This window comes from Hippocampus zosterae, chromosome 11, assembly GCF_025434085.1.
Source record: "Hippocampus zosterae strain Florida chromosome 11, ASM2543408v3, whole genome shotgun sequence".
In the NCBI taxonomy this organism is placed as follows: domain Eukaryota; kingdom Metazoa; phylum Chordata; class Actinopteri; order Syngnathiformes; family Syngnathidae; genus Hippocampus; species Hippocampus zosterae.
In genome coordinates this window covers 9,733,272-9,760,296 of record NC_067461.1, presented here as the reverse complement: position 1 = coordinate 9,760,296, position 27,025 = coordinate 9,733,272, and the positions used below count along the sequence as shown (strand labels likewise).

Genomic DNA, 27,025 nt, shown 5'->3' with positions numbered 1-27,025 from the left:
AATGTAAGATAAAGACATACTGTATATAAATACAATGCTACTTAAAGGCCATTGTAAATTTCTTACTCTCTCGTGATAGCAAAAAAATACCTCAGCATACAGGTATGGGAGATTGACGGCCCATTTTGATGTTATGTTTTTGTAAGTGTAATCATTCACAGTACACATTATATTAGGGCTGCACAACACATGAATAAGTGGGCGATGACACACTCAACCTGATCACACTCTTACATGCAAGGCAAGATGGCATGAAAAGTGGCAAACGGTGCCGCGACTCTTGAGTGAGGCGGTGAGGCTCAAGGACACCTGGACAGTCAAGCCCAAGGCCTTATAGATGAGCTCCTCAGCTTTTATGTCAAAGACAGTTCATTTTAAAAGTTGATGGAATCATGAACTGTAAACACTGAACTTTGGATCCTATCCTGAGCATTACAGTCCAATGCCACGCTGTAGGCACTTGTGAGTCTTTATAGATTTTAATATGGACTTGTTTTACACAGAGATGTTAATGATTTGTTCAAGTGAAATAACTCAAAGTTAGCAGAAGAACTACAATTACTGTATAGGTGTTTTAGTTTGGTATTGTCCATGTAAGCATTAAGTGGCTTTCAGGACTCGATTAGAGAACATCTGGTTCTCGCAGCCCAACATTCTTCTGCATTTTCGTCATGCTGTGGCCTACTTACGTATTTGCATAAGTATACACAGTGAGTACAAATAATCTCAATTTGCCACCATTTTAAAAATGCATTGTTAGGCCTGTGTGATTTTTTTTTTAAATACCAAATTACGCTATTACTACAAATTCTTATTCTTTGCCATTAACCAAATATCTTGTTGTTTTTACCGTGCTCTTTGTGTGGTCAATATCAGGGGATGTTGTTAATATTTGTCAAGTGGCATGTGAAGTCCTTCGACAGTCAGCCATTGATGTAAGCCCATAGTCATACCGGTAATTTAGAGGACATGTTTATTACCGTTTTATTATGCGCGGTTATGTCATTGTGGACTTTGTTGGGGTTTTTTTTACGTCACATGTCCATTGAGTCTGCACGTGCATTCTGAGTCTGCGTTGTGGGCCATGTTGTGTTGTCAAGTACAGTATATAATCATTAACTTCAGGTCCATCCCCGGTTCATTCCTGTGCTGTTTCTCCACAGCTCAGTTCACATTGATGATGGCATGCACGTGTGTGTCAAATAGTCGCGAGAATTTGTTTGAGGTTGTCCTCTCCTAAATAGAGTGACGCAGCAAAGCATCTGTGTTCCATTAACATGAAAATAACCACATGGAAGAACATGGCTACAACAGAAAAGAATGTGTACACCACCGCAACATTTTGTTTCACTCATTCTTGAAAAAAACAAAAAAAATAATCTTAGCCTGCGACATGGATTTTGAAAACAGAAAAAGTGTTTGGGCCAAACAGTCGACACTGCTCTCTTTCTCTCATTTTTTTCTTTTCTTTGTTTGTATTTACAGACTTTCCGTGGCCGTGAAGAAGTGAGTTGGATTGCATGGCTTCTCGAGTTTAATCTGATGACAGTTCCTAAAATATTTATGTCGTGCAGGGAGGTGGGGAAGACAACAGGAAAAGGGGGGCTTTAATGAGCTCATTCCCCACCCTTTCTCTGAAACATTTTCCGTTTTGGGGAGAATGCTTTCCAGGGATACATGTCTCTCTCTTTCTTTCTCTGCCCCCCTTTCATTCGCTTTCTGTATTTCCCTTTCATGCAGCTGTCTCTTTGAACAGTTGAACTTTAGACACGTTTGTGAGTGGAGCAGTGTCTGTGGACTCTGGTGCTAGCTGGATTCTCTCAACAATGACTGCAGTGATTTAGTGTTGTCCTTCACCCCAAAAGAGACTGATGCTTGTGTGTATGTCTTTGAAGACAACCAGGAGGATAATCATCTGACCGAATCGTTATTCTTGTGAATCTTTTCTTGTCGCTTTTCACGATCACAAGTTTTGCCTTCAGTTTCAAAAGACTCATGGCTCAAAGTCCCTCCTTCGTCATATCCTGCCATTGTCATCCTGTGGGCGGACAGGCAAGAGTGAGGAGCTCTTGAAGGGAGCCAGAGGGACCGAGGCATCAAAAGTTGACCGGTCCGCTAAGATTTGCCCGAGGGCATCCCTGAGGACCATGTGTGCCGCCGTCCTGGACGAGTACTGTGGTTCTGTCTTCTGGGTGAGTGTGACTGGCTTCATATCACCGCACAACAGCTTTTAGTTTACCTACGATGGAGTAATTGTCATGTTCGGTTGTCATACATGGAAAAATAGATCTGAGTTGGATCACCACCTGGGAACGTTTTTGTGATGTCATTGGTGGAAAGACAAACAAAGATGATGATAACCATAGGACTTTGCTATAGCCTTTTTATCAATTGCATACACAAATTGTTTTTACTCCACCTATCAGATGCTAATGTAAATAAACATTACACACTCATCTCCAGGCCACAGTATCACACAAAACATTTTTTGTCTTGTCAGTGTGGAGTCAGTCGCTGTGCTTTATTTTATTATATGGTGGTTCACTTGTACAATTCAGAATTACATTACATGTATGATCTATGATAATGGCAGTTTGAGCCCATTTAAAATGAAATACAGTATTTTGTTTATATTATCTACTTTTAATCATTAGTATTATTCGGTGTTTTTCCTTTTGCTGACTTGAAGTTTTTGTTACAATATCAATAAAACTACCCATATTTGTTCTAAAAATATATTTTCTTGGTTTGTCTTTCCAAAGTATTTTATTTTCAAAAAATGACTTAGCAATTACACTATGTGTCATACAAAATGAATCGATTATATTTCTAACCATTTTTGTAATTTGAACATTCGGCAAGCCCCCTCGCTGCCCGTCTTTAGAGCCCGCCTCAAAACTCACTTGTATTCTTTGGCGTTTGACTCAGCATGACTCAGATCTGATCTGAGTTTTACTGTTTCGTGCCCTCTACCATCTTTGTTACTGATTTATTGCTTTGTTGTTGTATATATGTTAGTTGCTCCATGCATAGCACTTTGTATGCAGCGATGGCTGTTTGAAAGTGCTCTATAATTACGCCTTGAGTTGAGTTGGTTTTATCTGCGAAGCATTGCATTAATTACAACAAATTATCGAATCAGGCAGTTCCTAATCAAATTTTATGAAATAATGTGGACACAAAAGAAAAAAAAACTATGTAGTGAATATTAGTTTTTTTTCATGCAACTTTGGGATTTGATATTAATTTCAGTAAGCATATGAGAGGACAATAAATGCTGTTAGGTAAGCAATGACTCAGCATGTTTGATAACTTGTGGCAAGTTTGTAGTAGAACATGGAGAGCTTTAGTAGGATGATTAATCAACTCTTCATTTATATTTGTTTTTTAGTGTAATTAAGTAAGTCAGAACAACTTTTTATTGATAAAATATACTTCATCAAAATTACTTAATCCCTGTAAAACTATGACATTTATCGCAAGTGAAAATGTTGGGGTTTTTTTTTGCAAAAGCATACAACGTAATTCTCATAGGAGTCTGACTACTTTTCCGATGGTCGTTTTTCTTAGACACCCATGATTTTCCACAAAATATATGTAAACATAAAATACTTTTCCAAAAATACAGTACATAATTTTATCCTTGAAAATATGAAAAAAAGTTACAAAATGCACAACCAAAAAGCCTTTATCTATCTATATATATATTGCGCGTCGTCCCGCACGCGGTCTGTCCTTCCGTCTGTCCCTTTTCAAAACGTACCTACTTCACCGCGCCGCCACTGCGCCGCTCAGGCAGTGGCTCACTACGATCGCGCGGGCATCTTAGCGAAAAAATGTTGTCTACCCACAAGCATTGCAATGAAATTTTTAGTTATTTAGTAGAGCTAAACATCTCTTTATTTTCGCGATAAGCAATGAAGATGAACAAAAAGTTGAACCAAGCAACAACACTTTTGTGGGCCGAAGGCCCACCTTACCAGCCTTCCGCAGAACTAGCTGATGAGCCGCCCGGAGGGCGGCGAACCAGCTAGTTCTTTCATATTTGTTTTCATTTTCTTTAAACTTCTCACGTGATTATGTTTCATGACATTGAAGCTTGCCTGTATGCTTATCCAAAATGCGTGCAGAACCGAATCTGGAAGAATATTGTTAGCATTTTGAGACAAAACACAGTATGAATTTGTAATTGCGAACAATGCACAGTTACAGATTTCACAGAAAATGCTGAAGAATCTCAAAAATCGCAGTACACTCTTTGTTAACTGATAAATAATAATAATATTTTGCCGACCTTAATTTATCCAGGGATGGCAGTTGAGAACAGATTGTCATTTGCAATGCTGACTGCGGTGATATGATTGATGACTTAACTGGAACCATCTTATTATTTGTTTCATTTTAGTTTTTTTCTTTTAAACAACACCTAATATCCAGAGTTTTGGCCTTCCATTGAAGAAGTAGCTCATTTTTATTCATGTCATGCTGCAGAATTCTTCATATGTGGAGAGAGAAGATCCAGATCTGCCAGTATGTTTGGAGCAGACAGTGCTGGTGTGGATCCCATTGGGCTTCCTGTGGCTGTGTGCCCCGTGGCACCTGCTGACTCTCTGCAGGAGAACAAAAGACACAGGATGCCTGTCCAGACTCTATACCTGCAAACAGGTCATATCACACTCATCTGTATTTTTCAAATAAAAACTTGCACCTCCAGTCCAGGTGTGATGAAGATGGATTGCAGCAAGTGAAAATCCCAAAAAAATATCACTATACATGAATTGCAGTTTATCTTTAAGATTTGTATGAATAGCATTGTTGGTTTCATTCTGGGTTTGCATCATGCCTTTTATGCCCTCAGGTTGTCGCTTCCCTGCTGTTCCTGACTGCCATAGCAGGCCTGGCCATCACATTAGCGGAGGACTTTGGTCCGAACCAAGACGTGCCTAAAGCAGAAAGGAGTCCTACTGTGTACTATACAAACCCCATCATTTATGCTGTGTCATGGGTATGTGTAGTAATTTAGCCCAACTCTGGCTTTTGTCTTGGAGAGATGATGTGTGCTTACATTCTGTCCTCCCTTTGTTATTTTATTTTTTAGGTCTTGGTCCTGCTGTGCCAAGAAGGGTTAAGACGAAGTGGAGCAATAGATTCTGCCACTCTTTTCATTTTTTGGCTCCTCACGGCTTTCTGTGATGTTTTCCCTCTGCAGACCGTCATACGAGCGGCACTCAGACAGGTAAGAATTGACAGCGCAACCAACCGGTCATCACTCAGCCCTGTCGTTGTTGTTCAAACCCTGTTTTTAAATTCCATATTGGCCACCAGGGAGAAATTGTTGACCTCCCCCGATTCTGCCTTGTGTGTATTTCATTTGGCCTGGAAGTGATAGCCCTCATCCTCTCAGGTTTGGCAGACATCTCTCCAGATGCCAGGGAGGTTGTGAAAAAGGTATATGATTGGTGAAGTGTTTATATTTCCCATCTGTTTTTCTTTTTTTTTTGTCCTACACATTCCCAACTTTTATCTTTCCTTGACAGAATCCAGAGGCAGGTGCACCATTTTTGAACAGAATCACTTTCAACTGGTTTAATAGGTAATCCTGCATAACCAAGAACAAATATTATACTTTAATGTGCAAACGTCCAAAGGGTACCATGATGTGTTTTTAACACTTCTCTATTGATCACATATGTTGGTAATTATTTCTCTATTTATCAGATTACAGTAATAAAACACACTAAAAAATACAGTTAAGAAAGGCATGAGACTGCATGATAACCACTCTGTGCCTTAATAAATTGCGGAATGTGGCCCACGTAAAAAATAAATGTCTCAAATCGACGCCACACTTTCCTCTTCTTTGATCTAATAATACCATTCCTCAATAAGTTGCCAGGTGGACAATGTCACACCTCAAATAAACGCATCCTTTTTACCCTTTTAACTCTAATAGACCCGTGCCTCAATTAATCTTTGTCATCCACATGAAGAAATAAGTGTCAAACCTCACACAGGTGGCATATTTTACACTTGTCGCTCAACTACTAAGTGCCTCGGTTAATCGCCAGCTGCATTATTCCACATGAAAAAATATTGCCTGAACTCAAAAAGACACCAGTCCCCTCGCCCCTTCACTCTAATTCACAGGCGACAAAAGAACCTGTGTCCTGCATGTTTTACATTTTTCCCTCTTCCAACACACCTGATTCAAATTGAAAGCCTATTCAAACACGAAAGCTGATGACCCAAGACCTTTGCACTTTACTGTCCTTAATGAACACAAATTCATCCTGCCTTGCACTCCTCAGTATGGCGATAAAAGGGTACCGGCAACCCCTGGTTCAAGAGGACATGTGGGCCTTGAATGAGGAGGACACTACGGGTTACATCAGCCAGCACTTCCAGCACTTCATGCAGACAGAGTTTGCCGCAGCTCGGCAGCGCTACCAGAAAAAGCTGGCCAAAAAACAAAACAAGCAACCCCATAGTGAAACATTTCAAAATGGACTCTCCAGCGGCCTTGGGAAAGGCATTAGTCAGGACGTGTTGATGATGGTGAGAAAAATCATACACTGTACCCCAACGCTGTCGATGTTTCTTGCTCTGCAAACTGATTTCATGTATTGATTCTGTGCATGCAGCCGTATTCATTATTTTATGAGTCTGTGCTCCCATTCTTTTTCTTCAGGAGGATAGAGTCAAGAAAGAAGATGAAAAAGCAAAGAAAAGCAAGAAAAAGAAGGAAGAAGAAAACTATCCCACCTCATGGCTCATACCCACCATCTACAAGACATTTAAAGGGATTTTGCTTGAGTCGGCCTTCTTCAAACTTCTACAGGACCTTCTCTCTTTTGCCAGTCCTCAGCTGCTAAAGTAAGTCAAATTTGAGCAGAATGATTATGAGCATTTCGGAATGACCGTTACTGATCACATGCCTCAAGATTTTTTGTTAATTGTTATTTTGGAAGTAACTTTGACCATATTGTTGATAACCGGGATTTTGGGTCAGTGTGAATCAACGTCACCTTGCCTCTGTGTCTTCCCAGGTTGATGATCACTTTCACTCAAGACAAAAGTAGTTATACATGGGAAGGTTATCTATACGCGGTGTTGCTTCTGGCGGTGGCCCTACTGCAGTCTCTCTTCCTGCAGCAGTATTTCCAGCGCTGCTTCGTGCTGGGAATGAAGGTCCGGACTGCTATCATGGCTGCCGTTTACAAAAAGGTAAAAAACAAAATAGAGTCCATGAGAAAGCATGCTGTTACACAATTTACAAAGCTCGGGGTCCTTGGCTTTCAGATACAATTTCAGAATGAAAACAAAATACCAGGGAATGAAAATCTCACAATAAACTCAAAATTTTGCCGAACCAGTGATGTGACATTCCCTCTCTTATCTATTTCTTCTTGTGCAGTCACACTCCCGCCCCCCTCCACCCATTTAATTGGACGTTCTGGGTCATAGTGGCATATCAATAAATCACTACTGTACATGTTACTCAGCAGGATATTTGTAGGTTACACAGGAGCGAGTGGGTTTGATGCAAAAAGCGAATATAGCTGGGTCGTGATAGGTCGAGAGCCAAAGGGTGGATTTCAAGACAGCAACTCAGCTAAAAGAAAATAGCTGAGCCATAAAAAGCCTAAGTAGCCTCGTGTAAAATACCAGAGATTAGGTTTTCAAGTTGACAGCAGAGGGCAGTGTTTACCTTCTTGGTTGGGCTGGCCACTCATTGTGGAGTGTTGGCCCACTGGCAGCATCTGACACGTGACTTTCTGCAGCGGTTGCTTCCAGATCCTGTTTGACACCTCCCAATAGCAGGATGTCAATATCAGTTATTAGGTATCATCTGGGTCTTATGATTTCAAAATCTGAACCGCATTATCATAAGGAGAGTTGGAATTTATTCTTCCAGTCATGATGCCTCTTGCCACATTTCAGCTCATACTGAAACACTGAACAGTTGGACATGCACATTCAAAAGTCCAATTTAATTCACTTGTAAAGGTTGTTGTACATTTTCTGTGTGTTCTAAAGTTTCTGAAAATCGAATAGCTCTAATTTATTTTGGAGTTATGTACCGGTACATTTCGTGCTGTGTTACAGCCATGATATGATTATGTGCATGATTTCTTCAAGGCACTGGTGGTGTCTAATGACACTCGTAAAGAGTCCACGGTCGGCGAAACGGTGAACCTGATGTCTGCCGATGCCCAGCGCTTCAATGACGTGACGAACTTCATCCACCTGCTATGGTCCTGCCCCCTGCAGATCGCCCTGTCCATTGTGTTCCTTTGGCAGGAGCTTGGACCTTCAGTGTTGGCTGGACTTTTGGTCATGATTCTTATGGTGCCAATTAATGGACTGCTGGCCACCAAGGCTAGAAAATTCCAGGTCATAAACACATGCAGAAATGTCATAATGTGGCACATTTTTACAGACATACTTCATATTTTGCTCAGGTGTTTTTCTACCTTCACTACCGGTACATACTTTCCTCTCTGATTTCCATCATCTCCTTTCAGATTGAGAACATGAAATTCAAAGACAAGAGACTGAAAATCATGAATGAAATACTCAACGGGATGAAGGTGAGCTTCTTCTGTCTCCACAGAATTCATGAATTTACAATGAGTGGCAGAACTTTTATCATCACTACCTCTCAGCTACGGCACTCAATGAGGTGATCATTGACGAGCAAAAAACCGTCAGAGTAGTGAGGTAAAGACATTTTTGTACACGAGGGACGTAAGTACACACTCGGCATACTCTATGTCTTATAAGAGACAGAAAAACCACAAAGTTAAGGAAGCTGGCCAACGGCAGGAAGACATTCTAGTAAGGAAAAATAAGCACCCAAAATAAAACAGGAAATCGAAAAACAATAGGTACATCCTTAGATCAAAACCTTCTGAGCTTGAGAGACTTAACCCGGAGGACCTTCTTTTGTGCGACCACAACTTTTTCTGTGTACTTAAGCTGGTAGGAAACCTTTCTTCACTCAAGGCCAATTAGATTGTTAGATTTTTGGAAAACAAATTGCCGTGCCACAAACAAACATTGATGATTGTAAATATATCCTGAGATCGTCTCCACATCTAGAGACTTGTTAATTTCCTCATTGTTCTTCTGTTAGATTCTGAAGCTGTATGCATGGGAGCCATCCTTCCAAGCGCAGGTTCAAGGAATCAGAGGCCAAGAACTCAACGTCATGAAGAAGTTTGCTTACCTCACCTCTGTCTCCACATTCATTTTCAGCTGTGCTCCAGCTCTGGTCAGTCCCCTCGATGTGCCACGTATGAGCAGAGGGACAAAAGAATATTGTTTGTGTCAGCTTTTCACACACTGTCTGTGTTCCAGGTGTCTTTGGCCACCTTTGCTGTGTTTGTAGTCGCCAGCTCAGACAACGTGTTGACCGCTGAGAAGGCGTTCACTGCCATCTCTCTCTTCAACATCCTTCGATTCCCTCTGGCCATGCTGCCCATGCTCATCGCTGCTATTGTGCAAGTAAGGACACAAAGTCATATGACGTATTCAGACATAACGCGTCTGTCCTGAAAGGCTCATTTTGTCTTTTTGCAATGTAGACAACGGTGTCCAGAAAGCGTCTTGAAAAGTTTTTGGGAGGTGAAGACCTTGAAAGTGATGTCGTGCGCCATGACCCCAGCTTCGGTATGTTTATGCTTTTCTGAGAATCAGTATCGCTTTCTTCTTGGCATAGGTACAATGAATCTATCCCATGTGTCTTTTAGGTTCTGCTGTTAATGTTTGCAATGGTTCCTTTTCATGGGAAAAAGATGGCGAGCCCCAACTTAAAAAGTATAAGTTTTGCGATAAACACATCCACAACACACCCATAATGCCTCACTACTGTAATTTTGAATGAACGTTCTCGTCTCGTGTTCAAATATCAGTGTCAATTTGGACATCAAACCGGGTCGGCTGGTCGCAGTCGTGGGAGCTGTTGGCTCGGGCAAGTCCTCTCTGATGTCATCCATTCTGGGAGAAATGCATAGTATCAAAGGCTTCATTAACATTCAGGTGACATCTTCTGTTTTTTGTTTGTAAAATTGGTTATTATTGTAGTTCCGCTAAATTTAGTTCATCTTTTTTTATTTTTTGATCTGAAACACCAAATGAAGAAACAATTGATGGTATAACTAAGATGCACACTGTATCGCTAACATTTCCAGCTACCCGGAGATAAACTCCAAAATATCATTGATTTCAGTAATGGAACCAAAATTCGGACTCAGGAAAATGAGTCGCCGGGCAGGGTGGCTGATTGCAGTATTCTTATTCTGTCTTTAAAATGTTGCACTGCACGTACAATAAATGTGAAATATGAGTGTAAAAGGTGACGCTATTATGTAATAGAACGTGCAGGTTTCCGTTTTGATTAATTATTATTTGAATCAACCTTATTGAATTATTTTTGAATGACCATATTATTTTCAAGTCGCATCTAAAGTCTGCAGACCTAGTTGAATGTTTTTATCCTTGTGTGCCATTTTGATCAAATTCTTAAAGCACTGCTACCTGTTGCGTTGCATGGCAATACTGTACTGTGTACTTCCGTACAGGCTGACTTTTAAGTTCTTTCATATTTAACATGAAATTGTGAGGAAAAAAAAACTTTGAGAGGAGGACATAAACAATAGATTCAGATATTTTTAAGTAAACCGAACCATTCATTCTTTTCCAGGGTTCACTTGCCTTTGTACCACAGCAAGCATGGATCCAAAATGCCACTCTGAGGGATAACATCATGTTTGGCTCTCCCCTTGAGGAGAAGCGATATCAAGAAGTCATCCAGGCCTGTGCCCTGGCTCCGGATCTGGAGCTTCTCCCTGGGAGTGACATGACTGAGATTGGAGAGAAAGTAAGAACAGCGCTCGAGTCACGAAGAAAAAAAATATATGCTGTATATTTATTGTGGTTTTTGCTCTGTGTTCGGGCATGTCATGTGGACACATTTGATGTGTGTGTTGTTTATGGAGCTTTTTAGATTGACAAAGCACACCAAAACGCAGTATGGACTATTCAAAATGTGTTTGATCGTGCATTGGTTTGTTCTATTGTTCTTTCTTTGTTTTGTAATAGGGCATCAACCTGTCAGGTGGTCAGAAACAGCGCGTGAGCTTGGCCAGGGCAGCGTACAGTCAGGCTGACATTTATCTGCTGGATGACCCTTTGTCTGCTGTGGACTCTCACGTGGGGAAGCACCTTTTTGAAAAAGTGATTGGACCTAAGGGAATCCTTAGAGACAAGGTCTGTGCATGCATCTTTTGCCAAAACAACTGTCATTTGTCATCTGTGTGGAATGACGTAATCACTTTGCTTTATTAATGGGAACAAAAAGTGTTATACTGTTATGTTCAACCAGAGATAGTGGATTGAAAGCCATTCCAATTTTTTATACTCTATAGGTATTGTTCTAGTTTTTACGATTAATCAACTCCTGAAACCCTGTGTGTGTTTTTGTTTATGTAGACACGTGTTCTAGTGACTCATGGAGTGAGCTTCCTGCCTCATGTGGATGAAATTGTAGTCCTGGTCGACGGAGTGGTTTCTGAGGTTGGATCTTACAGCAGTCTGCGTGCTAGCAAAGGCGCCTTTTCCGAATTTCTGGACACGTACGCCAAAGAGCAGAATAATAAAAATACAGACAAGTCTGAGTCAGGTAATGCAATCTTTCTGTCACAATGTAAAGTATAGTTTGCCTGACTGTTTTAGTTACATCATTGTCTCTCCATATGAAAAAAATCAATTCACTTAATGTTTTACCAATTTGAATAATTAAATGTCATGAAAGTCTTAAAAGTGAAAGGATTTTTAACAGATATGCATTGTTAAAGGCCAAAAAGAACAATAAATGACCATTTTATGCACTGTAAAATAACGCGTGCTTCTTCCACAGAGCATGGCCACGGTGTTGCTGATGAGGACCTGGTCCCAGAGGGAGATGACACCCAACCTGACTCCCCATTAGAAGACACTGTCACTGCAACTCTAAAAAGGGGGAACAGCATCCGCCGCAGCCAGCGCAACAGCAGGTATAGGATGACAATGGAGAAGGGGATGACAAAATATATGATTGGGTGAGTGAGACTGCTTTGTTCCATTGTAGTTTCCGAGCAAGAAACGACTCCAAGAGGAAATCTGGAAATGTCGAAGAAATAAACAAAGGCCAAAGGCTAATCGAAAAGGAAGCTATGGAAACAGGACAGGTAGTCTCAATTCTTTTTCAAATCAATTCAGTCACCCAAATACAGCAAGAAATGGCATTAGGTATATCTAAATGCCTCGCTTTCATGTCCAGGTAAAATTTTCAGTCTACCTCCAGTACCTGCGGTCCATGGGCTGGGGATATACTGCCGCAGTCTTCCTGGTGTACTTCATCCAGAACATTGCATTCATTGGCCAGAATATCTGGCTCAGTGACTGGACAAATGATGCAGCGGAGTACTACAACATGACGTACCCTGCAGAAAAGAGAGACACCAGGGTGGGAGTCTTTGGCGCTCTTGGAGTGATTCAGGGTAACCGTTACAAGTACAATGGATTGTTTTGAATTGGATGTTTCATGATGCAGTATTTTACAAATATATAAAATTCTATTCTTGACAGGCTTATTTGTGTTCCTTGGTACTCTTCTTCTCGCCAATGCCTCCGTTGAAGCATCTCGAATCCTGCATTCAAGGCTGCTCGACAACATACTGCGCGCGCCAATGCTTTTCTTTGACACCACGCCCATTGGGAGGGTTGTCAACCGCTTTGCAAAGGTCAGGCCGATTCTAAAGTTGTAGGATCCACCTAGTTAAAAACGGTGGTCTTAATAATGTTTCTTCTCTTAGAGTATATCCACATTTCCTCTATGTTTGTCCAATAGGATATATTTACAATAGATGAGGCCATCCCACAATCCTTCCGCTCTTGGATCTTGTGTCTGTTGGGGGTTCTGGGGACCCTTTTTGTTATCTGCCTGGCCACTCCCTTCTTCACCATTGTCATCATTCCCCTGGCGGTGATTTACTTCTTTGTCCAGGTGAGAAGAGCAAATGTGCAGAAACAGGTTACTGTAATAATTCAAACTTCAACAAAGACTTTAACTGCATCCTTTTAAGCATCACGAGCATGCTTTCATGCCATGATTTGTATTTTATTTTAGTGAAAGATACACAGTAATATGGTTTCTGAAATAATGTCAAATTTGGATTTGTGTTTCCTGTTTTTTTTAATGTTTTTTTTAAAATAAATCTCTTGACACCTTCATACAGCGCTTCTATGTTGCGACATCAAGGCAGCTACGCCGGCTCGACTCAGTGTCTCGCTCTCCCATTTATTCCCACTTTGGCGAGACTGTGTCAGGCCTGTCTGTGATAAGAGCGTACGGCCATCAAGAAAGGTTCCTCCAGCACAATGAAGCCACCATGGATGAAAACCTAAAGACCGTCTACCCGTGGATAGTGTCAAACAGGTCAGAGAGCGAAATGACTCATTTTTCCACTGATGGGTGTCATTAAATGGAGAGGTCCTTTTTCATGTTTGTTCCCTGGACAGATGGTTGGCAATTCGTTTGGAGTTTGTAGGGAATCTGGTGGTGTTTTTTGCTGCCCTGCTTGCGGTTATTTCCAGAGATAGTCTGGACAGCGGCATGGTTGGCCTTTCCATATCCTACTCCCTTAACGTAAGTCACGCTCTGATGATGGTGTCGGTGGTGGTGATGGGACCAAGCAGTTATGATGTGAGTTTTGTTTCTCATGCGGGAATTGTAGGTAACCCAAACCTTAAACTGGCTTGTTCGGATGACGTCCGAGCTGGAGACCAATATTGTCGCTGTGGAGAGAGTGAGTGAATACAGCATCATTGAAAATGAGGTATGTCAACATAAAAGCACTTTAGCAGACACTGACAATATCCCACACTTTATTGATTGAAACTGTTGTTGCCGGAAATGTAGGTTTTGCTTATTTGAAAAAAAAAGTGAGTCTGCAGTGTATAATGTAACATAATCTGATCCCTATATTTTTCTACTCCATCATGTAGTGTAGTACACAGTGGCATTCATTGTCTGGACACTCAGTGTGGACTTAGCAACTTAACCCTTCACCTTTTTTTTTTTTTTTTAATTTACAGTACATTTTACGGGTTTTGCTGATGAATAAAAGTGTGGACAGCAAGTAGTACACAAGAATTAATAAAGAGTATTAAGATGGATTTTTTTAAACACTCATTTTAATTTCACTTGCCTTCAGTTGTAATAAACCAGGAGCATTGTTTGATATTATTAGAAAATGCATACAAATAAATCCCTCCACCCTGTACACATATCATTTAATGTGATATTTCTGTAACCATAGGCCCAGTGGGTAACTGACACTCGGCCAGCAAAGGAGTGGCCTGATGCAGGAAGACTGCAGTTTGAAAACTACAAGGTCCGTTATCGACCCGGTTTGGATCTGGTGCTGCACGGCATCTCCTGTGATATTAGCTCCACTGAGAAGGTTTGCTCATGGATTTAATTTTGAACATAATCTACATCTGGATTTACTTATTTGATCACACTGTATTTACTCAAAGCTTTCTTCGTATACAGATTGGAATTGTAGGCCGCACAGGAGCTGGGAAATCCAGCTTGACCAACTGTTTGTTCCGAATCATCGAAGCTGCTGATGGTCGTATCCTCATAGACGGTGTTGATATTTCCAAAATAGGTCTACATGACCTAAGAAACAACCTCACTATCATACCACAGGTACACACAATCCCAAGATGACACTATAAAATGGCTCCAGATACTGATTCCTTCGACTCTGTGCAGGATCCAGTGTTGTTTTCCGGAACCTTGAGAATGAACCTGGATCCCTTTGATAGATCCAGTGATGAGGACCTCTGGAAAGTCCTGGAGCTCTCCCATCTTAAGGAGTATGTGGCAGGGCTGCCGGAGGGATTGCAGCATGAGGTTGCAGAAGGAGGAGAGAACCTGAGGTGGGTATTGGCTAAGAGCATATCTTTTTGAATACACATTCTAGCAGAGTTAAACTCTGTACTATTTGCTCAGGGGGCACACAATTTTAGTTGTGTTTTGCACACAAAAAAATAAAAATAATAATCGGGTGTGGTTGACTTTCCAATTTCAGAGGCTTTACCGTATGAATGAATGAATGTCTGAATTAATTGATTCATTAATCTTAGTTTGGGCAACACCTTCTAGTTATCCTTGGATTCCAATGCTACAAGTGTGCCTACAAGCTCGACTTTGACGATACTTTGTTTGTGTGCCACACCTCAACACACTTAGTGTTGGACAACGGCAGCTGCTGTGTCTGGCCCGCGCACTACTCAGGAAGTCACGCATATTAATCCTGGATGAGGCCACGGCGGCTGTGGACCTGGAGACGGACAACCTGATCCAAACGACCATCAGGAAAGAGTTTGCACACTGTACCGTTCTCACCATCGCACACCGCCTGCACAGCATCATGGACAGTTCGAGGTTGGTTGGTTCCTTTCAACTTTGCTTATGCTGTATGTGGCCTAGAAGTATGTAGCTCATTACTGTTTCCTTGTCCACAGGGTGATGGTGCTCGATGCTGGTAGGATAGTGGAGTTTGATTCGCCAAATAATCTCCTTGAAAAACAAGGTCATTTCTATGCAATGGCAAAGGATGCTGGGATAACACAAGCGGAAATTACAAGTCTTTGATGTGAATGTATTTTAAAACAAGATTGCTTAAATTGGCTTTGAAGTTTCTTTTTTTATTGTACTGTTGTACTGTGCATTGACACTTTTGTATTCATCATAAACACAATCATACATGTAAATAATTCTATATACACTGTATACAGAAAACAAATATGAATAAATGTGTTTTCTCAACTCCTGCTTGGTTGTTTTACAATTAAAATCTTGCCAGAGATAAAATTTTCCCTCTAACTTGTTAGCCTACGAGTACAGTATTTGGAATACGTTTAATGGTTTGGTAAATGTTGTTCTTGTAACTGTATTTGCGATTGCGATCACTAGTTTACTAGTTCGGTTTGTTATTCCAAAACTAGTCCAGCTCATACGACCCGAGACAAATTAGTTTTTTTGTTTTGTTTTTTAAATATACTTGGCCAAGAAATACGATTTTGTTCTGTACTCTGCGATTTGACGGTTTACCCCGCCCTTTTGCCTAAAACTCAGCCTATCCAATGAACTGCTCCGTATGTGACGTCATTATATTGTTTCCTATCAGAAAACAAGGGGCAGAACTAAAACAAAACAGCGGAAGATTCAAAATGAAAATGGCGTCTGTTGATCGTACTCAAAGTACACACGAGCTAAAAAGAAGGTACCGGCTCTAAAACGAACGTTTCTCAAAAAGACAAAGGCTCAAGTTTTACGTATTTTTGCTTAAGCGGGGATATAATTACGTCGTATCCGACCGTTTTGAATTCTCGGTACTCGGTGGCGTGAGCTAGCAATGCTGCTTGACGCAAAATACTGTAACTGCGTGAACAAAACTTGAGCAACTTACTGCGAGTTTGCACAATTTCACTTGAATGTGTTTGTTTTTTTAACATAGGGAGACAAGAGCCTGTGTGTTTACAAGCATGGAAACATCGAACATATGCCAGCCGGTCATCTTCAACCCGGACTTCTTTGTCGAGAGGCTGAAACATGAACATCCACAGACCTTCACAGATCTGGTCCTGGCACATCTCACACGACTCATCGATCTCCCAGGAGAAGAGTTTGCTGAGCTCACAGGGGACTGTGAGCCCAGGGTGCCATCCTCGACTGGCTTCCTCCGCTCCTTTAACTTCCTGAGACGAAAAGGTGATTTAAAAAAAGACGAAATCCATATGCTAATTTCATGTTGTTTAAATTTCACTCTTCTTGTTGTCCAGCCCATGTAAGTGCAGTTTTGCAATGCAAAAGTACCTCCCCAGTCCGAAACTAATTTGTTTTCTTTTTTATATCTATAGTCTTGTGCGGCATGGACAAAATTTCACAGACCGAAAATATAATAAGGCATCGTTGTTTCCTTAAAATGTAATGACACGAATGGCAATTTATTTAGAAATCACATTAACATGAAAAGAAAGTGATAAAAATGGAACCAACAACAACAAAAAATATGCGGACCATTTAACCAGTAAAAGTGCTTATCATATTTCTGCCACAGACTATGGCCTAATACAGCTGGCTTTCTTTTGTTGTGTCTCTCCATACAAAATGACAGCATTTATGACAAGATCAGTGAAAGATCATGATAGCAAATTCATTAATTTGCAACAATACTTGAGTTCAATATGGGCTGATAGTCCAATGTGTGTACCTGTTAATACAATACATGCTGATTTATATAATCTTAGGCCACGCTCAACTGTCAGTTGCACTGCCCCCCCCCCCCCCCCCCGCCCTCCCCTGGGCCCCTTTTCATGGTGACCTCAAGTAGCGAGACACATAATTAGACATTGTGAGAAGGACCCTCAACCCATCTTGGCATCACTGTGGCTTTGCACACTAAACATACCGACAGCTTATATCTTGTATTTGAAAGCGGGTTTGCACTTTGTCAGAGGACGAGGCAAAACAAATGCACTGTATTACTTAAGTGCAGGGAATAAATTGATTACGCCAATAATTTGTGGGACGCGAGCGACCACATTAAAACGGCTCATCCTTTGTAACTTGATGAGAGTTAGGAATCTTAGAATGTTGAAACCTTTTGTGTATGTTGATGACATTTTGCCTCCCCCCTCCCCCCTCCAGAGAAAGGTGTAATTTTTGGTGCACCCTTGACTGAAGAAGGAATAGCGCAGATCTATCAGCTGATTGAATACCTGAGCAAAAGTGAGTGTTGTTTCATATACTCAATCACTTCATATAAGGGCACTTTTCCTTGAGGCTTTTTATGAACGCGATGTGACAATATTTGCATGTATCCCCATTAAGAAGGAACACATTGGGTTAGAGGGTGTTTATTTATGGTACAGACTGATCGTATGACTTTTCAGTTGAGTCTTTGACAACAAATTCCCTGGGAGACTGGGGAGAATGTATTGGATTTTACAACTCTTTTTTTACATACAGTATATCAGTGACCTGAGTTAAATAAGTGAGCTCTGAGAGACCAATTTCACTTAATAGGTCAGAAAATGCTAAGCGTCTTCAAATAACAAAGTTTATCTATCCATTCCATAGATGTATTACAGGTAGGTTGACCAATGCTTCCCCATTCTATGACAGAATGTATGATTGTGGATCCCCGTGTACATATTCGCCTTTTGTAATTTATAAGACACCTCATGTCCTGGGTTATCAAATATATGACACTGTGGCACTTATACTGATGTAGATGCATTCTTTTCGTGAAAATGCCAAGAACGCTCAAATTGCTTAGTCATCCTGTGCCTTTCAAATTTTGTGAGAACCTTCCTGCTGCCTGCTAGCCTTGAATTAGCATGACGTCTTCTCGATTTATTTCTGGAAAGCCAATGACGTATTTGCACAAAAAGTGGACACTGCGTCCAAATGCTGGAGTCAATTATTCATTACAAAGCACTTCGCCTTGGCGCACCCACTCTCTTTCTTTCCGTTTCGTTCGCTCTGTCTGTCACTGTGTCTACCCGCTGACATCATGTTTTCTCCTCCATCTGGGCTTTCTCTCAGATCTTCACATTGAGGGGCTGTTCCGCGTGCCGGGCCACAGCCTCCGACAGGCCGCGCTGAGGGAGATGCTAAATGCCGGGGCAGAAATAGATCTCGAGACGGGAGACTTCCACCCCAACGATGCCGCCTCGCTGCTCAAAGCCTACCTGGGGGAGTTGCCTGAGCCTCTGCTAATGCACAAACACTATCATGCGCACCTCAAAATTGGAGGTGCCCATTTCACGTCTCAAAACAAAATAGTACCGGTACTTTTTTTTTTTTTGAGCTTCTATATCACACACCATTTTTAACATCCACAGAGCTGACTCTCTTCAATGAGAAAGGAGATAAAACTAAAACTCCAGACAAGGATCGGCAGGTGGAAGCCTATCAGTTGATTTTCATGCTGCTGCCACCAGCCAACCGCAGTCTGCTGAAGCTCCTGTTGGACCTCCTCTATCACACCGCGCGCAACCAACGTGTCAACAAGATGTCCGCTATCAATCTTGCAACCATGTTTGCGCCACAGATTATCTGGCCCAAAAATGTGCGGATCACTTACTTTTCTTTCAGATTTCCTGAAACACAGTATTTCCAGAATAGTTTGTCTTCTTTTGTAGGTGATGGCATGCGATCTTCAGGAAGACATTGAGAAGCTAAACAATGGCATAGCATTTCTCATTCGTCACTCTCAAAAGCTGTTCAAGGTAAACTAGCACATAAAAAGCTTTGACTATATTAAGTGGGACATTGGGGCTGTAAACTTGAACTACAATCATTCTACTGTATTTACATTTGCTGTTCTTTCATTGAAGGCCCCGCCATCTATCAAAGAATATGCGCGTATATATTTCACTGGATCCAAAACTCTTCAATCAAAGGTATTTTTATTTTATTTTATTTTTTAAAGTTTTTTAACTGCAACACATATTTTCTTTGAGTTGAATTCAATTTATTTTCCGCACGTGTTCCATCTAGTTGTGATTGAAGGGTTTCATTGTGTAGTTGAGCTCTAGATAGACACTGTGATTTTATTTAAATGACTGCAATTGAAATAGTCTGAAATGTACCTGCTTATTCTAGGATGACCTGATGTTAGTCTCGGGGACCAAAGAGCCGCCGGCTGTGCCACATCCTGCATCCATTTTTTCCCCTTGCACAAGAAAGATAAGTGGCAACAGCTCGAAAAAATTGACGGATACTGGGACATACACCGAATCAGCTCTGCGAGAACTTTACCACCAAGTCAACAACATGCCCGAGTCTGCCAAGAAGAAGAAACTCATCAGGCAGGTCAGTGTGAAATACTTTATCGATGTGATAAGGCGCCTTTTTCAACTGAACAGGCTAATGTGCCGTGTTGGTGTGTGTTTAGTTTGAGAAGCAACCTTTGGTGACACCCTCACCGGATCCCAGCTCACCATTCAGCAGGAAGCACTGGCGATCCCGCTCTTTGGGTGGAATTATTAAGGTGTGTTGACATTAATTGTACACAGTGCCAGCTCTGTTAACCATGGAGAAGAAGAAAAAAGATCTCTTAATTTCTGAAAAAAAAATTTTTCAAAACATTGAAGCGCCCGCTACTTGCTGTGACAGACTGTACAGTACTATTATTTTTAAAAAGATAATACTATTTCGACTATACAGTTTACATATTCATTTGTATGTAAAAAAAAATATTTTTTTAAAGTGTTTTTCAGTTTGTGCAATGTAACTGTAACTGACCGTCTGTGCATGGCTAAAAAATCCACAAACAAACAAATAATAGTGAAATCGAGATAACCACTGGGTTAATATACTCTAGGGCTGCAGCAAACAATTATTTCAATAATCAATTCATCTGTTGATTATTAATTAGCGAACCAAGCAAAATGTGTGAATTTCCATCCATTTATTCAAAAACGTGGTATTGTTTCAAATTGACTGTGCAGAAAATATAAACTGTGATTCAGTTACTGGTTTGGTCTCAAAATAGGCAAAATGTTCATTGTTTTTCAAAGTAAAAGCAATTTTTTTTCAACACAGATAATCAATCAATTTTCATGAAAGACGAAAGAAATATGACACTTAATATTGAGAGTTGAATCTCGGAGCATTGGGACAATTTTACATTTCAAAAGGTATCGAAACAATTCATCAATTTTCAAAAGTAGTTATCTATTGGTTTGATAATCCATCAATTCCTTAACAAGACAGTGCCAATGACTAAATCAAAAGTTTTTAGTTTGGTGACGAGCACGTTTTTTAAGCACTCGAACACGATCATTTTTAGTTTCTTATTGCATCGCTTCGAGTAATGGTTTTGTTTGTCGAAACAGAAGAAAGTCTTGGGAAGCCAAATATCTACAGAAAAGGCAAATGGCAAAGTGCAGGGGGCAGCAGACAGCTGCTCAGGTGATAACAGCAGTGGAGGGGTGAGTCCCTACTATGATCTGTATCTCCAGAATGACTGTTATTTGGTTCAGCTGACAAAGATAAAGCCAACACCAACATGATTTCTTTTTCTTCTTATCTCAGTAATACATTATGGAGGTCAAAATCGTGTCTTCCCTTTCTCTCTTAATTCTTTTTAGGCTGTACTCCAAGTGAAGAAACTTCCCATCTAGCTGTGAAGGTGGATGCCTTTCCAGCCAATATTTTATTCCTGCGTATTTTTCGGAGAGAATGCAGTTTGTTGATTATCTGAGCAGTGAGGGTGCTATGCTCTGTTTCAGTCAGCCGCATAACAATTTTCTTCAGGAAATGTTAAAAAAAAACAACAACACATGAATGCATGGCAATTGATGTTTAATGTTGTTGTTATTGTTGTTTATTTTGTTTGTTTGTGTTTTTTTAACCAAAACATATTTTTTATTCATTGACTGGGACCATTTCACAGAAATGTTGAGTTTAGAAGACCAGAGACGTGCCTTAAAGTGAATTTCTTTTGCAATTTCTATTCAACACAAAATGTGTGCAATTTACTTTTTTTAGGTCTCCCAAACATCATAATGTGTTATAATTTATTTTAAGCGGAGTATGTTTAAATGATGTTAATTTAGGATCTGATGTCCAAAGGACACTTTCTAGAGATGATATATTTCTCTCTTTGGGAATTCATTGCTGTTATGTTTTTGTTGTATATATTTTTTCCAGGTATACTACTATCCCTCAAATGTGTGTTTGTGCTCTTTTGAGTACATTTGACCTTTTCAGGTCAGTTTTGCTTTCTTTGCAGCTCTGCATAGTTTTTGTCTTTCTGCGTACCGTATTAGCTGTGAAAGAATTTTTACCCTTTTTGTGTTGCTGGTTGAGGGCAAATGAAGTCGTTTACTTTTTTAGTGGGGTGCTTTCTGTGAGGGTTTTGAGCCACTCTTGTGTAAAGTTCTCATCAGTTGTGGTTTCTTCCAGTTCCACAGCCTCTCTGCCAAGTTGTTACAATACAAGCCTGATGTGGCAAAGTCAACTAAATGGACTGTGTTGATTGGTGGTATTTATGCTACTGTGAACCCCAAAAAGGCCCTTTTAAAAGACTTCAAACCATATTCTGTTTCTTAGTTGTTTTTTCCATTTCAAGCAAGCGCTTGCAATTATTACCATGACCAACAGATGGCGCTACTTAGTTGCAAATGGATAGATTAAGATTAAGAAAACCTTTATTAGTCTCGCAATGGAGAAATTCCAGATTCACAGCAGCAAAGTTATGAAAGGAAGAAAGTAGAACAACAAAAAAATGGGAGCTCCTGTAAAGGCAGCCACTCTCGCGGCGCCATTTTGAAGTCAAAATAACAAAGCTTGCATTCAATATACGGTAATTTTGAATTTTGTATTGGTTTTAGAACTAAACAGAATATTATTTTTTTTAAATAGAAGTCCCAACATATCTTAAAAACCTTCCATGTATCATCTTAGACAAAAAAGCAAGTAGTACAGTATACTCATTTAAATGTGTCCAACAATTGTCTTTCCACTGATCTCTTTTCTAGGAAGAATCCATAGAATATATTTGTGAACTGGTGCATCCCCTGCAGTCAATAAGACTCACGAGGAGACGCTGATGACTTAATACGGCACAGAGAACGTCAAATAAAATCCAAAGAAATTGAAATAAATGCCAACCTCCAACCCATGAGCAGCAAATAGAAATAATGATAGGGGTGCAAAAAAAGCTTGACCTTTAACTGTTACCAAAGGCTTTTTCAGTTTGTAATAAATTAGTTGAAGGTGTGTGGGTGGATGCAGTAGGAATGTCTAAGTGTGTCATTATGGGATCCATGTCAATGCATGTTTGGTATTGTAAGTATATGTTGTAAATACTGGTGAGAATGGCACGACTTTCTCAAGCTGTGTAAATATATAAGGGGTCGTGTCCATTATGGCAACACTTTTCTATTGTTTTGCCGTAATCAGGTTTCAGTGAGCAATCTTTCAAAATCAGTTTGTAAATGAGTCGAACAAACTGATATATGTCAGTGTCAAGTGTGTGTCTCTGCTGTGTATTCAGAACCATCCCGTTTAGGTTTGTGTCAATACAACCTTGAACAGGGCCACAAGGTAAATAGTGAGATGATATGATTGCATCGTTTTGGAATCCTGGTTAAAACACAGGCTTTTTGTGTTTTTATCGGTACCCTAAAATAAAAAAATCAGCTACTAAATTCAACTTACTTTAAAGTAAGAAAGGCAGAAATGTGTTTTCTGCAACTGCACTAATGTTCTCATTGTTCTGTACTATGAATTGTTTCATCCATTTGTCCTGCAAGTTAATTAAGACAGGCCTCCTGTTTTGTGCACAGTATTATCTCGTTTCTAGTCTAATTATAAATAACAGACATGTCCCCCCATTGCTTTGAAAGCACCAGAATAATTCCTGTTGTGTTTTGTGTGCATTCCCGAAGTGGAGCGACATATCCCGACCCCCCCCACCCCACCCAAGATCTACACCGTGCCGACACTTTTAATGAGACAGATGGACCACCCTTCTCCCAAAGTATCCATAAGTACACCTGAATGTGCACATGTGCTTTTCTCCCAGTGTTTCTTCTTCTTTTTTTTTCTCTTCATGTTTCAACCAATGAATGAGATTCTTTGGGCCGTGTTTATGTTAGGAAGGATACACCCTGCAGCAAAATCCCTCTGTGGAATCTAAGTGTCCCGAGGTGAACTATAAGCACAGCACTGAATAAAAAACAGCTGTGTTATTTGTTTACTGGTTAGTATAAGTTAAACAGAGGTTATTTAAGTCAATAAAGACTGAACAATTGTTAGAAAGCAAAGTTTGTTGCCCAAAGTTGACTGGCAGCAGTCAGACTCATGTCTGGTCATGTTCAAAATGGCATGATGCCAATATTCTATGACTCAACTTGATATGCCAAATAAACAGCCGTCGTCTGCGCAAAGCCCTTATTGGAAGTGGCTGCAAAATTGTCGTGAAAGAGTTTCCAAGTGTGCTTTCACTTACATTTTGGCCGCACAGACGAAACAGAGACATTAGTGTACAGAGTGTCCTACACAAGCCTCAAACAAAGTTGTTTTGGAATTGTTTCCTCTTACTTTCTCTCCCAAATGTTCTTTTTTTTGTTTTTCATGGTAGGAATTTGACACACAGACATTACTGTGAAGCGTGAGCATTTCTGTGTGAGCGTCTGTCAACAGCTCTCAGTAATGAGACATTCCCAGCCCAAATCCACATGTAGCGTTCCTCGAAATGCAAATCGATATAAAGATAGAAGCGTCGTAATGAGCCGTTCAAAGTAAATGTCACTCTTTTGCTTGAAAGAAATGTAAATTGCAATGTATGGCCAATGATGGTTGACAAATGCTGCTTATCTGAAATAATATTCTCTATCCACTTTAGGAACTGTTACTGCAGTTGAGAGACGAGTGTCATACCAATTTACATCCATAAATCCCATTGGCCGAGCAGGTATGACTTTTTCATAATGTGTCGGTACCACTCATGTGTTTAAATGACGTTGTCGCTCATATGACTATTTGCACATATGGCTCCACTTGATGTGTACACGTCTTTTTTTTTTTTGCCTCTGTGGGGCCGAGGTGTTGATTCCGCTCATCCCTGCTGGATTAATCTTTGTTCCATGTACCGGTACACATTTACCGCCACACACAAAGCTCAAGCTCCCCTCCCCAGCGCCTCAGGCAGGGGCTCTGCAGGTTAGGTGCCGCTCTCTTGGGGGTACGCCTGGAGGCAACCTGGGAGAAAGGAAGGAGTGGAGTGGGTGGGAATTAAAAGATAAAGATATGTGGATGGTGAATAGAATCCGGGGAATGAAAGAGGGATCTTGAGAATGAGAGGGAGTTCAGGCAGGGTTCTGATTGAGGGGGTGTATACTGTGTGAGGGAGGGGTAGGGGTGGAGTCGTGGGGGTCTGCTATTTGTAGATCCTTGTGATGGATGACTGGTGTGAGTGTGTGTGTCGGGGAGAGAGAGAGAGAGAGAGAGACTTTTTTTTCATTCTGCTCTTTCCTCCTGTTTCCTCTCTCTTTAGGCAAGCAGAGCGGAGTGGGACTGAGTGAGGAGGAGACGTGCGCACACCACAGCCACTCCACAGAGCCAAGGCAGGAGAAGAGTTTGCAAGGAGACAATAAGAGCAAGAGAACTGCTTTTTGAGGGGGATACCAAACTCAAAACGAGAAGTACAAGACCCAAACAAACAAAAAGGGATTTGTCTATCTAAACTTCTCACAGGAAATTATATTGTTTTTTTTTTTATATTGGCTGAAAATACATACATTTTTTTTTTCTCCAAATTTTAAGCAGGATTCCTTAGAAGGCGGACAGGAAGAAATAAGTCAGGCTGGGACGGTGTTGATAAAGCTAGGCAAAAGGATGTTTTTTGGCACGCTGGAGATGTGCGTCTGGGCCGGGATGCTCTGCGCCCTGCTGACAGCCGGCGCGGGTGCCTGCCCTGCCCTGTGTACCTGCAGCGGCACCACAGTTGACTGCCACGGACTGGGGCTCAGGACCATGCCGAGGAATATCCCACGCAACACCGAGAGGCTGTGAGTACCACCTGCCCGCTTTGACTATTCCCTGCTGTGGTAGCATGCTTGATGTCACTCCAAAGATTGAGAACAATAGCCGTGCTTGTCAAGCTGCGTGTCAGACACTGGCATTCCATTCAGGTGTAAATAGGCGAGAGGGACTGAGCGGATGTGTGCTTTTTGTGTGGCAACTATTGACTCAAACGTAATTTCCTACCACAAATCCAACTTTTAAAGTTGAAGAAATAGAGTTCAAGATTTGGAGTTTATATTTTGATTCCCCACTTAGCTCCTTTTCACTTCATCCCCCACTCTGGGTCTCCGCTCGACTAACCCCCCCACCCGCCCGCCTTTCTCCCAGGCATGGCGCTGAACACTCACTCCACAAATTGTTAAATCATCTAGAAAATTAAGCTAATCTGCTCCTTAAGTGAGTCTTCCACCAGGATCTTGTAGCTGTCTTGTAAAACTGATGGAGGATGGGGGGAGAGGAGATGAAGCAGACATGCACCGGCTGCCAGAGTGGGGTTCCGTCGTGTTCTTCATGACGCACTCCCCTGAAATATTCATCACTAAATCAGAAGTGAAGAGTGTGAGGGCAAATAGATTGTTCTATTTCAGCTTTTAGAATATCAGTCTTGAATTAAAGATGCTCTGCCAAGAACGGAGGAGAGAGAGTCTGTGTCAGAGCCAGCACTGGCACAGTGGGAAATGGCTGCATATTTAATGCTTTTCATCTTTAATTTCTAAGAACACCCTTTTTGTTTGTTTGTTTGTTGCCTGACAGTCTGAATGTGTCCGTGCTGGTAGCACGCAGGATGAGGCGGCAAGGAAACATGGTCGTTTTGTGGTTTTCCTCTCAGATGAATGGTTGTAAATATTCATTGCCCCTATTACTCAAGAGGGTTTTTTTTAAGTTGTCTGTGTATTGATGTTTCTCTCCTTAACTGTACACATCATATGTATTTCTATTTATTTATCTGTGGGTGAGTAATGTTTACCCCCACAATACAGCTGACCTACAGTGGCTACTATTTTAGAATGAGGCACCATCCTTTTCTGCGGGCTTTTACAGTGTATGAGGTGATAAATCAACGTTCAATGTGCAGGTCAACACAGTTGACCTGAAACCACACGATTGTCCTGTACGTATGCCTAAATTTAACATGCCATGTGTGTAATCCTTGTTTTGCACTCCTGCTTCAAATACTTAGCAGTTAGTTCGACAAAATGTCAGCCTCAACTTGTTTTAAACGTATTAGGTGTTAAATAGCAAAAACGTAACTCGCCTCACTTCAGGGACTATGCTGAATTTAGTCTTGGAAAGTCGAGCAGAGATGACTAAAAAGCTTTGTGGATTGTGTTCGCGATCGTGTATACAGACTGATGCGTTTGG

The 27,025-nt window shown here is 40.9% G+C and overlaps 3 protein-coding genes across 11 annotated transcripts in view; all 3 read left to right on the top strand.

Annotated features, from left to right (window-relative positions):
* Nucleotides 1-85: 85 nt before the first annotated feature.
* Nucleotides 86-15,883, top strand: abcc2 (ATP-binding cassette, sub-family C (CFTR/MRP), member 2). Of its 2 annotated transcripts, none has more exons than XM_052080362.1 (33): nt 86-1,506; nt 2,053-2,192; nt 4,492-4,665; nt 4,859-5,005; nt 5,099-5,236; nt 5,326-5,448; nt 5,538-5,593; nt 6,309-6,555; nt 6,689-6,873; nt 7,047-7,224; nt 8,140-8,394; nt 8,526-8,591; nt 9,137-9,274; nt 9,361-9,507; nt 9,588-9,672; nt 9,753-9,819; nt 9,915-10,041; nt 10,706-10,882; nt 11,104-11,271; nt 11,494-11,683; nt 11,921-12,056; nt 12,131-12,230; nt 12,323-12,542; nt 12,631-12,785; nt 12,893-13,048; nt 13,281-13,480; nt 13,564-13,690; nt 13,779-13,880; nt 14,364-14,507; nt 14,600-14,758; nt 14,825-14,991; nt 15,305-15,499; nt 15,580-15,883. In XM_052080362.1, the coding sequence occupies exons 2-33, from the start codon at nt 2,148-2,150 to the stop codon at nt 15,707-15,709; spliced, it is 4,704 nt and encodes a 1,567-aa protein (XP_051936322.1). In that variant the 5' UTR covers nt 86-1,506; nt 2,053-2,147; the 3' UTR covers nt 15,710-15,883. The 2 variants fall into 2 exon arrangements, with proteins under 2 accessions (XP_051936322.1, XP_051936321.1); XM_052080361.1 differs by having other exon boundaries at nt 1,741-2,192.
* A 344-nt stretch (nt 15,884-16,227) lies between these two features.
* On the top strand, nt 16,228-22,170 carry LOC127609909 (rho GTPase-activating protein 19-like). The gene is made up of 11 exons (XM_052079473.1): nt 16,228-16,340; nt 16,575-16,828; nt 17,768-17,848; nt 18,668-18,877; nt 18,967-19,193; nt 19,267-19,353; nt 19,462-19,527; nt 19,730-19,939; nt 20,022-20,117; nt 20,965-21,060; nt 21,220-22,170. The coding sequence occupies exons 1-11, from the start codon at nt 16,288-16,290 to the stop codon at nt 21,250-21,252; spliced, it is 1,413 nt and encodes a 470-aa protein (XP_051935433.1). The 5' UTR covers nt 16,228-16,287; the 3' UTR covers nt 21,253-22,170.
* A 2,866-nt stretch (nt 22,171-25,036) lies between these two features.
* slit1a (slit homolog 1a (Drosophila)) overlaps nt 25,037-27,025 on the top strand; it is a 94,310-nt gene continuing 92,321 nt past the window's right edge. For 4 of the 8 annotated variants that reach the window (XM_052079365.1, XM_052079363.1, XM_052079366.1 and 1 more), the window contains exon 1: nt 25,037-25,647. In XM_052079365.1, coding sequence (XP_051935325.1) covers nt 25,475-25,647 — 173 coding nt within the window. In that variant the 5' untranslated portion in view covers nt 25,037-25,474. The remainder of the gene's footprint in view (nt 25,648-27,025) is intronic. The other 4 variants (XM_052079371.1, XM_052079369.1, XM_052079370.1 and 1 more) reach the window with 1 other exon arrangement.